Here is a 15,512-nt window from a genome sequence, read left to right as displayed (position 1 = left end):
GAAGGAAAGAAAGAAGGAAAGAAGGAAAGAAGGAAAGAAAGAAAGAAAGGAAGAAAGAAAGAAAGAAAGGAAGGAAGGAAGGGAAAAAGAGAGAAAGAGAGAGAGAAAGAAAGAGAGAGAGAAAGAGGGAAAGAGAGAGAGAAAGAGAGAGAGAAAGAAAGAGAGGAAGAGACAAAGAAAGAGAGGAAGGAAGGAAGGAAGGAAGGAAGGAAAAGAAAGGAAGGAAAGAAGGAAAAGAAAGGAAGGAAAAGGAAGAAAGGAAGAGAGAGAAAGAGAGAGAGAAAGAAAGAAAGAGAGAGAGAAAGAGAGAGAAGGAGAGAAACAGAGAGAGAGAAAGAGAGAGAGAAAGAAAGAGAAAGAAAGAAAGGAGAGGAGATCAGTGCCTGGATGAGGTTGGCGATAGATGCTGCGAGAGAAGCTCATGTCTGTCCTATGCGGAGTTTTTTCTGTTTGCAAAACTGTTTTTGGAGAGGTTATGCCAGGCAGTGAGCTGCCATTTTTTGCAGCTCGAAGTGATTGGTAAAGGAATAGATACATATGGCCCTGCTGTGTTAGAAAATCTCTTCTGTAGAGGTGGAAAGATTCTGATGGATTCCCAAAATAAAGCCTGATCCAGTATTTCTTGCAGTCTCTTTTAACGAGAACTTTACCTGCAGATGGAAAGGTGGAACTGATCCAGATCCTACCACTGGACACTGTTATTGTAAGTCTGAGTAAGCTCGGAAGAGGGAACAGGATAAAATCTCAGCTTTTGGTGAGGAAGACACTTTTTCTCCGTTTTTCCAAGAAAAGTACCAGCAAAGACCAAACTTCTGAAGGACAACTACCTGTGATAGGGTTCCTGGAAGATGGGATCCCATACATAGACTGTAAAAGGGCTTTAGACATCTCCTAAGTGTGCATATTTCCTTAATAAATTTTGCTTGGTGCCTCATTAAAAATTTAATAATTTGACCATTAAAATTAGCAACAGATGGGAGCTGGAATGCAGCCAGACTTTCTGGACTCCAGACTGCAATTTCCTTGGCTTCATTCCCTCCAAAGAAGTAATCTACATACGAAAATCTATTTTTGTCAATTATTTGTTTAAAAGAGGGTGTTCTCCTTATAATCGCACTTTCATTATCAATCTCAAGGAATTCTCGCTGCAGTGTATCCAGCCATGCCTCAGTGGGATGATGTGGGAGGTACAAGTTTACCCCTTTCCTCTCTGTCCAGCGCTGCCGTGCCTCAATTTTGGGTTATACATTTATATTATATTTATGACCTTCTAAGTCAACCAGAGCCCTTCGTACATACACACCACAGTGTCATCAGACATGCGTTCTTCTCCACGCTCCTTTTGACTAGGAAAGGGGGAACCAAACCCTCTTTATTAGGTGTTTCTGCATTGTCCTGGAGGTAACAAAGCTTCAGAATAACTCATAAAATGGATGATATTTCACTGTAAGCTGCTGCGTCCCGACCGACCTGCAGGCCACCAAACCACAGTTATGGAACGCAAAGGCTCCAGCTGAAACGATGCTGCAGCACAATGCTGAACCAAAACCAACTCGAACATTTAGAATAACTGTCCGGATGGCTCACAAAGTGGGAAGAGTGGATTCACAGCTCTTGCCTGCCTTTGGCAGCATCCATAAGTGTCTAGGGAACAGTATAGGAACAGGACAATCCTATATGATCCTCCTCTATAAGAAAGTCCTGGGCTCCAAGACACTGTGGCTTGATTTTTGACAATTCACAACATCCTCTGTTAGAAGAATTCCCCTTAACTTATATGTTGCCTAAAAAAAAACCCAAACCAAACCACTTTCCTCAATTTATCTTGAGCCAGCATCACTTCTTATCTGCCTGTGACACCTCCTGGTTCTGGCTCTGCAAGTCTGTTCCTTCTTAAGCCACTCCGAATTTTGCACCCTGCTATCAGGTCTTCCTCCAGCTGTTTCTTTTTCCCATACCTTTTATTATCACTTTTTATTAATATCAGCCTTGTTGCCCTTTTCTGCTCCATTCCCAATTCTGCTTTTGGAGTTTTGGAGTTTTGGAAGGATGGAAGCAAACCGTGAGTTTAGTGGTGATGTTCTCGTTTGCTCTTTATTCCTCTCCTAAGACTCTAGTACAGTCTGTTAGTGTTTTTGTCATCGTGGAGTTGATTTCTCCACCAACATACAATCACAAAACAATTTATTTTGTAGCTCTTTGGGCTTGATTGTTGAGAAGATTTAAATTGTTTCTGTGGTGACGAAGAGCTCTCCTCGGTTGTTTCCTCAAGGTTGAAAATTTGAGCAAGAACCTCTCAGTTTAAAAAAACAAACAAAAAAACATCAAAAAAAGTGAGCAAACAACTCAAATTTGTTGGTTTCTTTTTTAGACATGAACTAGAACAAACTAAAGCTTTACACTTGGCATGGCAGGAGACATTAATGAGGACCATGTGCTTTGGTATCTTGTTAAAATTTGGGTCAAAACCCAAAAGGTGATTAGTTGGTAACTCACCATTGCAAACATAGCACATATTTCTGTTCTGGTTTCCGAACAAAGGCATTTTTATGAGATCATGTCACCTTTATACCAATGTAAATTCAATATAATTGCGCTTTTAATTTTTTTTTTCTCTCAAATCCCTCTTGATCTTTACCTCTCAGTGATATCCACAGACCAAATCACTTTTGACACTTTTATCAGCATTAATTTTTGAATATGACTGTGCTCCCAACTGCTCAAGAAATACAAATCAGAAGGAGCATTAAGCTGGAAATAAACCATTATTGTACTAATTGATTCTTTCCCAGACATAGAAAAGGATTTCTTGTGTGGTTTCCATGTAGCTTATGCTTACCCTGGTGCCAGGTGGGACAATTATAACATGGATGAACCTCACACAGCTTTTATTCAGCACTTGGTGAGGAAAGTTTTCTGTCTCAATCCACTTATTTAATGGTTTTCCTTGCTTTTTATTCTTTGCATTTGTGTGTCAGGGTTTGGATAGAAGGGAGCTGATTGCAAAGATCATGGGTCGGAATATTCGTATCTGAGAACTTGCAGGGCAAGAAGTGGAACTTTGCTTTGTTGAGTGTCTATATATCAGTAATAAAAAATAATAATATAAAATGATATTATTATGTTATTGTTATCAATGCCATTGATAATAATATTAATACTATTAATAATATTAAGACATTTCTGGAAATAAAGCTATTATTAGATGTGGGTGCCAGTGCTGCCTGTGGCTCACGTTTTAGGTATAACCACCCTCCACACAAGATTTTTGTTGCTTTGCGTGTCAAATTCAAATGTTTCACTGCAAAGACAGCTGTGGGCTAATCTAGGTATTCGGGTTCACAGGCAATTACTAATTACTGGGCACTCCAGCATCAAAATTCTCTAAGCAATTTCGCAAATCTCAGCCAGACTATCTGAAATAACAGCTATTTGACCAACACCTAACTGCCTTAGACAGTTGACGTGGAATTTTCTGGTCTGACAATAACATGGTTAAAGGTCCTTTTTCCAGCCACAGATCAAACACTTGTACGCACTCATCTATTCCCAGCAGAAGGAAAAAAAACCTCTTGTTTAAGAATTTTGTTTCCTGATGGATGCCTGCTGTGCTAATATCCCAAATCAAGGGTCACAAGAGCCCAGACAGTGGCAAAACCACATTCCTTAGTGCAAACAAGCCCTTCAAAATCTCTTTGGTTTTCAGGGTTAGGAGGATCCTTGATGGGAGTGAGAAACAGGCTGGCTGTTTCTGCAGTATCTGGGTTTTAAAAATCCAGGAAAAATTGCCAGACCTTTAGGAGTTAAACCAAAGCAATTAATCCCAATGACGGGTATTTCTGCAGGAAATCCCTTTGTGAGATTTACAGTAGACATCCTGGAGAAAGGTTTGGAATTTCTCTCCCAGAATGTTTTGTGGGCAAGACCTAGGGCTCTTCCTCTGCCAGCCAAGCAGGAGTGATGAGCTGGAAGGTATTTCCATCATCCTATATCTATACATGACATGGACTGTTAGGCCCTAAGGCTGTCCGTGAGATGCGTGTATCATGTCAGCTCCATATATACCTTTGCCCCCAGCTAAAATGAAGTTTGACGGCTTTGCTGACCCCAGCGCTTCCACAGAACAGGTGAACTTGCAGCCTTGCCATTGCCCCTTGCCTTGATGTTTCACATTTTGAGTTTGTTCTAGGGCCAGTCTTTAAAGAGAGCAACTCAAGGCATATTACTACAATAGGTATAGTTCATGGGATGAGCCTGAGGGACACCATGAAGAGCTGGTTTGGAGAACCTCTAGATGACCACATGAAGCACACAACAGAAAGGAGGTCACCACCTCCAGCTTGATGTTCATTTTTTGTTCTTTTCATGATTGCAGATTTTTTTTTTTTTTTCCCAGAACTTGTTGGCTTTGAAGGAGGGAAATAGACACTCTGTGTGTTAGACAGAAAACCTTGTGTTTTTGTCTTGATCTAACCTGTGGATGTTCTTGTTCTCCCTTAGACTACCGTACCGGTCCCTGCTTTAGCCAAGTCAATAACCAGATGTGCCAGGGCCAACTCAGCGGGATCGTCTGTACCAAGACCATGTGTTGTGCCACCATTGGACGGGCCTGGGGTCACCCGTGCGAGATGTGCCCTGCCCAACCTCACCCCTGCCGCCGAGGTTTCATCCCCAACATCCGTACTGGAGCCTGCCAAGGTAAATGCCGTGAGCATCTCAAGGACGTTCCCTTGTCCATCCTAATGTGCACTGAAAGGGTGGGCGATGAAGGACTGCCAGGAGCCCCAGTACAGAGAACAGTTCTCTGTGTAAACTTCGCTAAATCCATCATTGTATGTTCCAGAGCATCACCATGGGTCTCTTATGGGCTCACCTATGATCTCTTAAAGATTCTGGCCATGCTGTGGCCAGGTGACATTCCTCCATCCCACAAGATGTAGCGAATCAGGCTGGTGTTTCTCCAGGTTTAAAACTAAGTTACAGCCTTCCATATACCCTCATTCTGTGCTGCTGTTGTTGTTGGAGCTTCTGTCCCAGCACTGGAACATGTTCAGCACTTGTATCAGGTGACTAGTGCTCTGTAAATGGTATTGTTAGTTCAAAACAGAAGTTGTAGCTCCTTCGATATCGCACAAGCAATTAAAATGCGTGTCAGTCACATGCTTAGAGCAATGTCTAGGACACCCAAGCAAAAATAGCAGAATGGTCCACTGAGTTCCATCAGCAGATCCCATTCACAGCCTTTCTGGAGTTGCTGTTGCTTCTCCCCACCGACGGGTTTCAGGGGTCTCCATGTAGAGTTGCCTGAATTCCTTTCTGCGTCTAATTTCAGCCTTTAAATGCCACAACCAAAAGCCAAAATTGCAGCCCAAATCCCACATTAGCCAGTGTCTATAAGATAAAATTGGGAAAGCTGAAGAGGAGAACTCTCTTGCTGTCTATTGTAACCTGCATTTATGGTCTTGTCGTAGTGGTTGCACTTTCTAACATCTTTGTTCTTCTTCCTATAGATGTGGATGAATGTCAAGCCATTCCTGGCCTCTGCCAAGGTGGCAACTGCATCAACACGGTGGGTTCTTACGAGTGCAAATGCCCCGCGGGACACAAGCAGAGCGAGACCAGCCACAGATGTGAAGGTAAGAGCGCAGACTTCTGCGCGGCTTCTCCAGACTGCTCAGCACGGCATGCCCAGATACGCTCTGAGAGTACAACGGCATCTAAACCTTGAGAATCTCCCATTCCCAGATATACTCTGAGAGCACAAGGGCATTTAAGAACTTGAGAATTATTCTGCTCACAGGGCATCTTCAAGGCTGGCAAAGTTGAGGTGGGAAGTTGCTCCAATGCCAGCCTTGATCCCAGCTTCCAGGTAGAAAGGAGTACTGCAAGCGTCAAGACATTTTGGAAAATGGACTCAGGATAAGTTGATCTGCTGTTTTCCATAGTTAAATTCAGGACTCACCCAGGCAGTGAGAGGCAATGTCTGGTCTGTCCTGTAAGGCACACATTTCTGCAACACAGGCAGGATGAGGTGCAGTCAGTATGTTAAAACTGCACAGTGCCACCAGTCTGAGCCCTCTTCATGAGTCTGTCTCCAGTTCCTTAATATCCAGTCTCAATATCTCCTTTATCACCGCTTGGCGTGTCTCCAAGGGGTGTGCAGACCTCTCTAGGGAGGACACGCTCTCCCCAAGCGTTTTGTAGCGGTTCTCATGGGCCAGACACACACCTTGCCAGGCAGGCTGCACCTCTCAGAAGTAGGGGAATAAACATTTGTTGTATATTCCAAACATCTGGCAAATGAAAAGGAAAACAGCATTAAACTTTTCCTGCCTTGGTTGTTAAAGCTCTTTCCCACATACCCTAATGAAACCCAGCTGGCCTGTGTTTGCCATTTTAGGGATAAAACGTGTTCGTTGCGCTGGTGTGACTGCATCCCACCTTACTGAGCTTCAGAAACTCCACTTCTTTCTCATTCTGCTCCAAGGCTCTGTTGTAACCAAGACAAGAGATGATGAATGCACTAGAATCCAGACATTTAACCTGGAATTTGTTTCCAGGTGGCAAAGTTACGCAGATAAAGCACTTAAAGGAGTCAGCATCACAACAACCAACCCCATGGCACCGGGGTTTTGACAGCACATGTTGTCCCGTGGGGTTTCTCCCAACAGTTCTTGGGGAAAGGAGCATCACTGCTCCTCCACTCCTGTGCAATCTGGACTTTTCCCTTGCTGGGATAATTCCAGTAGTCTCTGTGTCAGTGCATGCCGTGTGACCTGTGTTCGGCCCTTCAGAAAAACTTTTCCAAAGTGAGACGCCAGCTACAGAGGTTAATTCTTCTAGTGGAGGATGGACATTCTTTTATGTTGAGAAGATATCTGTGCCTGTGGATCTTCCTCGGCGGGATGCCAGGACACTTTCTAAAATTTTAACAGAAGGGTTTCTTGTAGTGCTCTGCCATCCAAGGACTTGGAACCAGTAGAATCCAAAACAGCCTTTTTATGTGCATTTTGGGTGAAGAACTGGTTCCCCGTACCCAGTGATGTCCCGTGCAATTTGGCCAGCCATCGGGATAAGGCTGGACTGCACTAGAACCATGGGCCTAACCTCAGGACACAAAAAATTATTCTTGCCTTGCTCTGCCTCACCCGTGCTGGCTGGGGACCAGGCAAAGCACATATGAAATCAGTTTAGCTGGAATCTCCTATATACCAAGATTAAAAACAATCCATTGTCTGAATCTGTCATCCAGATGCGAGGGGCCTCTGTGTGGGTCCCCGCTTCCCAGAACGCCTGCAAAAGCAGCGTGATGTGGCCATAAACAGTTTCCTTTCACTCTCCTTCTTGGATGGCCATAAAAAGAGACATCTCCAGCATCCTCAGTGTCTGTTCCATCACTTATCTTACCTCAGTTGCTAAGGAGACCACCAAAAGAGGATGCTTTCCTTTGCTGTGATTTACTGACCTATGGGTCCTTCTGTGGGAATGACATAAACATGAGGGTTGCTCTCAACTGGTTGTTTTCGACATCTTGTTTCCCAGACGTGAATCACCAGCGTGTCGGGAGGTGAAGGGGACACCTGATGCTGATAGAGCACCAAATTCCTGATTTGCTGAAATTATCTGTACTGCCAAAGTTGTGGTAATCAGTCCACGTAACCTCCTCACTGAGCCAAGGGTTTTAATCAAAATAACGACCACAAGCAGAAGACGATATTTTCTTTACGCAGGTGTGCTCCAAGCCCAAAATCTCAAAGCTGCAGGAGTTCTCTTGTTGAGTGTGTTTGCGATAGCTTTATAGCTGGTGAAAGGAGTGATTTCTCAGCTTGCGCTGAGACCATCTTAATGTAGGAAAAGGAGACAGTTTCCTCTTGTTTTCAGATGCCTTATCCAAGCCTAGCATCCAGGAAATATTAAAACTAGATTAAATGTCGATGTTAAATTCTTCCCTAGTTCCCAGGAGCTTGTATTTTTTGCTCAGAAGATTCTTCCTGGGGAATGAAGTCAGCAGATGGGATTGCATTTGAGCCAAAGGTCAGAGCTCGTGTCACTGTGTCTGCTGATTAATGACGTCTCCCTCATTAACACAGCAGCGTGTACCACTAATCTTCTCTGGGCTGTTTATTGGTGGGAATAGGCAGGAGTAGAGATAATGTTGTTTGTTTCCCATAGTGATAGTTATCTCTTAACACAAATGGCACCTGGCATTAAGGCTCCATTTTCAGTCCCTGAATCCCTAAAGAATAAAGATGCTTTTCTTATGCAAGATCTTCTGTGCTGATAATGGAGGGGGCTGCAGCTGCATACACTGGATGGATTTTGGTCAACGCCAGAAGGAGAACGACATCCTTTTTCCATCCGCAAAACACAAAAACGTGCACACGACGTCACGTTTGGATTTGAACCTAACTATCCTCCAAGTTCAGGGTTGCTGCGTTCCAGAGTTATTTCTGCAGCTCATCTCTAATGAATGTGACACTTTCAAATAGCGGCTTATTTTATGCCCTTGTTCATTGTATTCTGAGGGGAGCTTGAGGGATCAAGAGTTCGTGAGCTTGGAGCTGTGCAACATAAAATGAGAAATTCCTGGCACAGAGAGTTGCCTGCTCACTTTCTGAAAGATCCACGAAACACAGCGGTGGGGAGGGATGGATCAAGGGTAGGGAAGAGGAAGGCTGCAAACTTAACCAGCTTTGCAAATGCAAAGGATTTTTGCATTTATATTGTGTTTGTATGAAAAGACGAGCAAGGAGGGCAGATGTTGCTGGCTTAGGGCTAAATTGACAGATAATATGCTTGTTTTACGGGGGGACTGGAAAACCGCAGGATCCGTTGGGGTTTGCAGGGGGATGAGAAGTATGTGAGCAGCGAGAGAAGGGCGGGTTTGTACCCAGCTGACTTCTTGACACTGCTGGAAGAAATGAATCGTTGAGGAGGACACAAGAAAGCACTCCTGGCAATAGTAGTGCGAAATGAAGAAAGGAAACATCAAAGCTGAAATCAGACGCATTTTCCTGCTACAAAGACCTTTATCAATAAATCTTAGAGGACCGGCGGTTGTTACACAGAGTGGCATTTGAAAATTATCCTGGAAGCAACCATAAGAATTATGCTTAAGGGAACAATTCCACAGTGTGTTCTTAAGGGTGGAATCACCGGCTGGATAAAGCTTTTCATTCCATAATTTTTGTGGTTCTCTGCCAATAGTTTAACTTATTTTCTTAATAGCCCTTTCTCTACTGCATAAGAAAACGCTAAGCCAGCTCTGTTATCAGTGAAGTACGTAATGCCAGTATCTCACCCAGGATGCTTTCCAGTGCCACAAAAGGAATAAGTGTCTCACATCCAAAATTGTTTCAGGATGATAACATACAAAATACAAAAAAAAAAAAAAAAGTACATGGAAAACACCAGGCAAGGGAGTGAAAGGCAGCGCAGACTTTGTGCAACAAGCTCTGCTCAAATCTGTCTGGGGTAGATCCTTGTTGACAGTCTTTGGCATCTCCAAGAGACAGATTCTGCCAAGAGAGAAAAAATCCTTTAATTACAAACCTCAACTCTTTTTATTCATCTCTTTCTATTTAGCATTTACAGGGTGACATATTAGATACTACTTATGTCCCTACAGGCTGGTCTTTTGTCACCACTGCACAAAATTCCAAATTTTCTACAGAAGACAAGGTTCTTTTTTACTCTGTTGAATCTCCTTCATGTTTCTGAATTGGAGGAGCTTTCCTGCATTTTCCATGAGCGGAGCGGGTAGTCTGGCCCACTTTCCTCACAAATGGAACACGATAGCCGTTTTATTAGCGTGTTTTCAGTTTGCTTACAAAACGTCCACAGAAGAGCCCATTGTTTGGATCCATTAAAAGCTCATTTCCATGGATTTGGTGTGGTTTGGAAGGTTCCGTTCCCCTCCTCTGTGGTTTCTTTGTGCTTGCTGGAAGGGCAGGCCCGCGCGGCCCGTGTGCTGCACAAGGGGCAGCCGATGAGGCCTGACCTCTGCTACGTGACACACAGAGATTTTCTCCATCGAGTCCTGTGTTTTTTTTAATAGATGGAAAGGTTGGGGTTTCAACATGTCTGTGGGCACCCGTGTCGGGTGGGCTTCGCAGGCTGCAACTCTCTTTTTCTGAAGCTCCTGTAGCCTTTGGCTTCCAGCGTTTTCAGCCTTAATGATCAGGCCAACTCCAACCCAGCGAGCTGGAGACCAGATCCAAAATCAACGTTTGCATTGAATTCTGCCATTGTCTGAAGAGCAGAGAGCACAGAATATTGCTTTAATTTTTAACAGAGAACTGGAAAAGTTGTGAAGTAGCCAGGTTGGAGTTGGAAGAATTCCCTACCCGGAGCTGGCAGCGGGGTGTTAATGAGAGGTGCACAAATCCGTCCCACTGTGTCAAGCTCTCCGTGGGCTTCAGCTCTGAATGAATCAAAACTACGAGACGCTTTACAAAGAGAAAATAAAGGCAGCAAATGCGGTGGGGAGGAACTGAAACAACAACAAAACCCAGAGCTCAGTTTCTCAAAGTACAGGATGTGCGAGTAGTCTTGAGAAATTCTGGCGCTTTTTTTCTGCTTCTTGGGTTGTGAACGCTGCTCTTGTCTGAGCTAGGATTTTCAAGGGGGAAAAAAAAATGTTGAAGTTTGATTTAACCGTTTGAATTAACTCTGTTTTTCCTTAAGAATGGAATGCGATTGCTGCCCCCACAAACACGTCTGCTTTTTCTTGGATGACTGAGGCTACGTCCTAAGTATTGAAGATGCCTGCCTGTCAGCTGGCCTCCAGATCTCTGACACAACAAACTTCAGGAGAGCTGCGCAGAAGTTTTAAGCTCTTCTATCTAATAGCACAACCAGCTTTTGCTTCATAAAGCTCTTTCCCTTCCAGTGCTCTGCAAATTGTAACCAAACACAGGCCTGTAATTAAAGGACAAGGCAGGCTGTAGTGATAAAATCTCTTTTGGCTGCAGGGGCCCAGGTGGGGGAAGTGTTTTCTGGAGATTTGCATTGCTGCCTGTGGAGGTTTCCCGTCCTGTCTGTCTGCTTTGGGGGCTCTGAGCATCAAAGAGCTAAAGGAGCTTTGCAAGGACAGAGGCGATAGCTCTGCTGCTTGCAAAAGGTGGCTGAAATCTTTGGCTAGCTAAAAGCTGAATTTCAGCGTTCCTAAGAAGCTAAACAGGAATGTGTCTTCCCATCTTGATAGATGAGCATATAACCTGCCCTGTGCACTTGGGCTTAATTTTGTGCACGTTGAAATCGAGGTTTCACTCGATTCTTCAGAAATCGTTTGTAACAGGTTGTGTGAGCGAGGAGGAGAGACTGAAGATTATTTCTTTGAGCACATGAAGCACCCATGGCGGGGTCTCGGTCTGTACCATAAGCCTCACTTCAAAAGGCAGCTCAGCTCATCTCACTTCAACACATACATTGTCAGGGTCTGTCGCTGAGCTTTCTGGGCAACCTGGGCCAGGGTCTCACCATCCTCAGTGTCAAAAATTCCTTCTTTATGTCTAGTCTGAATCTCTCCATCCCAAGCCTTGGAGAACTAGCCATATCTCTGGGTAGGTAGGCCAAAGATTATTTACCATCGGTGTAAGTCTGTCCGCTTCATTCCGTCCTGCATTTATAATGTCTCAGCTTCAGTTTTCACCTTCTCTTTTTGGGACTGCAGAGCACTGTGCTCTCAACATCATCCTGTGTGTTTCTTTTCCATGTTTCTCCCATCCATCTGCAGGGCTGCACTAGCATCGCCAGCCACTGCATGGCACTGTGAGATTGCACTCACGCGTTTCCTTCCTAGCTCCAGTTTTTCTCAGTTTCACACTGGGCAGACACAGCCCACACTTGTTTGTTACAGAAATGTCTCCGACCTGTCCTTGCAGCTCATTTCCATCACCACAGCCAGGTCTGCTGGCTCCCAGCACAGATTTCTCCTGGTCCTGATGGGTGGGTTCAGGTTCCTCTTTCCCACGGCTGCGTGCTGCCTTCATCACTGCAGTCTGCAGGATGAGCTCTTCCCAAGTCATCCTCCATCCCTGCTCCCAGATGAGAGGCCTTTGCTGTTCTGCCTTTTTTTTTTTTCAGATTAGTTTTTGCCGTGCAGCAACTCTAACCCCCACACATGCTAATGCCATCAGGCTGTGCTGTTCACATCGGAAAAATCCCCTCGAAGGAGCAGAGTTTGACCAGTTCCTTTTCATTACTTTCCTGCCAGCCCCAGGCAACTGCAGTATAAAAATGTCCTTATCCATTCACAACAGCACGATAGATTTAAAATACAATAAATAAAGGTATTTAGCAAAAATAATTTATTTTACCGATTGCCAAGACGTGTTTTTTCGCCATTGTAAAAACTATCTGGCAAATATTCCTTCTGCCTTTTACCAGCACCTGGACCATGACCACCAACCAACTGCTTTGGGTGGGTTAATTAGAGGTTGGATTTTAATTCCATCTCAGCTTCTGAAACAGATTTCAGTCGGCAATAGAAAAAAATCTATAACCCTGCTCCCAGACGAGTCCTGAGAGTCAAGTGCCCACACACAGTACACTTGATTCATTGCTTGGAGCTGACTTACGGTCTCTAGTGTCTCATGACAACCTGTAACACCAGCTACTGTCCCCTGAGATCCCAAATCTGGTGCCAGACCCACACTGCAGGAAGGAGAGGAGATGGTTTGCATGGAGACATAACCACTGTTGGGTTTTTTTTTCGTAGATGTGGATGAGTGTGGTGCGATCCCCGGTGTGTGTGACGGCGGCGAGTGCACCAACACCGCAGGCAGCTACGTGTGCACGTGTCCACGTGGATTCATGACCAGCCCCGATGGATCACGCTGCATTGGTGAGACCCTAAATAGATCTCAGGACCACAGATACAGGGAGAGATCATACCCTGAAACCCAGACTTGGTGATTCTGCAAGTCACTACCTGGCAATTGCCAGATTTGCAAATCAAAGGGCACGTTGTTACTGAGGGGTGACCTCATTAATGGTGATCAATATGGAAAGGGTGAGTGTCAGGAGGATGGAGCCAGGCTCTTCTGGGTGACAACAAGTGATAGGACAAGGGGTAATGGGGACCAACTGGAACACAGGAGGTTCCACTTAAATATGAGAAGAAACTTCTTCCCGGTGAGGGTGCCAGAGCCTGGCCCAGGCTGCCCAGGGAGGTTGTGGAGTCTCCTTCTCTGCAGACATTCCAACCCGCCTGGACACCTTCCTGTGTAACCTCAGCTGGGTGTTCCTGCTCCGGTGGGGGGATTGCACTGGATGAGCTTTCGAGGTCCCTTCCAATCCTTGACGTTTTGTGATTCTGTGATTGTTCCTGCAATAGCTGGAAAATGCTTTTTTCTGTGTACTGTCCTCGCACATGCAGTGGCTGCTGCCGTCTGTCCCAGTCACAGGTTTTGATGCTGTTGCAGTTCAGAGCTTCCTCCATCTCTGTAACTTGGACTGCAGGTGCCTCAGTGCTTGAAATGTTGGGCAAGGGACATGAGGACACAAGGAAGAGGACTGGGGTGGAAGGTGTCTGGCTGGGGTAGCGGTGTGTTTGAGGAAGGATCAGAGAATCACAGAAGGGTTTGGGTTGAAGGGCCCTTCCCAGCTCCCCCAGTGCCCCCCTGCCATGAGCAGGGACATCTGCACCAGCTCAGGTTGCTCAGAGCCCCGTCCAGCCTGGCCTGGGATGTCTCCAGGGATGGGGAATCCACCACCTCTCTGGCCAACGTTTCAGTGTAAATTCCCCGTCCCGCAGACTGTGAAGGGCTCGATGGGGCTGGTGGGTGCTGCTCCACTGGCTCCGTCCCTGTTCACCCCGCACTCAGGGTATTTCCAAAACTTCCCTGAACTGGCGTCACTCCAGACAAGCTTCCCCCAGGCTGCCGAGCTCTCCCGTTCCAGACTACAGAGCCTGGAGTGAATCTTGCATGTTTAACACATCAAAATTCCTTTTCAAGCCTTGTAAATATTTGATGGTCCATTTCTCTTTGTTACAGACAACAGTTTCTGTGATAAATAGATCAGCTTTCTGTTTACTTGCTCTCAGCGGGGGCACTTAACTTTTGTCAAAATGAATCCCAGGGTTTGTCTGGCTGTTCAGAAAGTTCATTCACTTTTAGAAAGGCAAAGATGCAAGGATTTGTAAAGAGAAACTGCAACAGAAAAGGCAAAGATCATTGTTAGTGCAATGGAAAATGTCAGGTACAGCTTTCTGTTGGAAGTCCTGGAAATTAAGACAGAAAAAACCGGCAAACATTTCCAAATTCTTTTATATCCATAGAACCTGGACTGAAAATTAATCATGTTCTAGTTCCGGAAAGAAAAATGTTGTAAAGTATAACGTACAAGTCACCGTGTTTGGGAATCTGATAGAGTTTAATGAGAATGAAATTCTTTTCCTCCCTGTTTCCCAGACCCGGAGGGGTGTGACGGCTGTCGGATGAGTCATATGGACATTTCCCCACTTTCCTTGAAACCAAGTGCTTCGAGAAATGAACACCAAATAAAATTAGAAAGCCTACATTTAAAAATAGTCCAAAGCTTAGTTAGCTGCAGTGGGCAATGACTGCATCTGAACTCAATACATCATGCTCTAGCCATTTCCCTGAGCTCATATATTCTGCTCGTGTGCTGTCACATTTTGGGACAGACAATATTTTTTCTGGCAAAATGCACAGTTACCATCGGGGTGTTGCTGCCCCGGGATCCGTATTTTGCAACCTCTGCTTCTATCGTTTGAGGGGGTTTTAGCGCATCTTTTGAGAGCGTGTGTTAGTTTATGCCCGCGATTTACATCCTATGAAATAAATCAAATAAATAGTTTGTAAAATTGAAAATTAATAAATAATGTGGCCACCCTTAAAGCACAAACAGCATCAGGAGAGAGCAGAAGAGATTGTCACTGCCACCTCTCAGATGTTTAGACTGGAAATGACCACGGTGTCTCATATATCATGAGGCACCAGCACTGCATATGTGGTGACTTTATGGTGGCAGCCGTGATATATTCCCATCCCTTTTCCCTCCATTTTTACTAAAGTAAACACCTTTTTATTGCATTTGAATAATCTCCTGTAGTTTTTGCAGCTGAAACAGCAAGACACTGAGCTTGAGTTGATCCCAAATCTCATTAGCTGCTTTCACTGCCGCCTTCCTCAGTAAAATGCAAACAGCAGCATAGCTGGAGAAAGTCCGTCATAGCTTGAAATGAACATTTATTCATTTATTAAATGATTCAACCACCTGTGCTTGACACAAAGAATCCAGTTCCACACATTTTCATATAACAGTTTCATTCATTTTTGCTTGTAAAAGACAGGCTCATGGTTTTGCAGGCAGCACAAGGATCTGCTCCAGCAGGCTGCAAGCTTTTTTAAATTTTTTTTTCCAGTGTGATGGGTTGGTTTTCAAGAACAGCTTAGAAGAATAATTTTCAAATGAGAAAAATGGCCTTTCAGATGCATTTCCAGACATGCACATGCTGTTCCTGTGTTCATTGCAAGTCAGCG

The 15,512-nt window shown here is 44.7% G+C and overlaps 1 protein-coding gene across 1 annotated transcript in view; it reads left to right on the top strand.

Annotated features, from left to right (window-relative positions):
- LOC135999287 (fibrillin-2-like) overlaps positions 1-15,512 on the top strand; it is an 87,591-nt gene that overhangs the window by 31,469 nt on the left and 40,610 nt on the right. The window contains exons 6-8 of the mRNA XM_065652858.1: positions 4,501-4,698; positions 5,511-5,636; positions 12,722-12,847. Coding sequence (XP_065508930.1) covers positions 4,501-4,698; positions 5,511-5,636; positions 12,722-12,847 — 450 coding nt within the window. The remainder of the gene's footprint in view (positions 1-4,500; positions 4,699-5,510; positions 5,637-12,721; positions 12,848-15,512) is intronic.

The sequence above is a fragment of the Caloenas nicobarica genome, chromosome 27, assembly GCF_036013445.1.
Source record: "Caloenas nicobarica isolate bCalNic1 chromosome 27, bCalNic1.hap1, whole genome shotgun sequence".
Lineage (NCBI taxonomy): Eukaryota > Metazoa > Chordata > Aves > Columbiformes > Columbidae > Caloenas > Caloenas nicobarica.
Note: the sequence above shows the minus strand (reverse complement) of the source record. Positions and strands in the feature narration are given on the sequence as shown.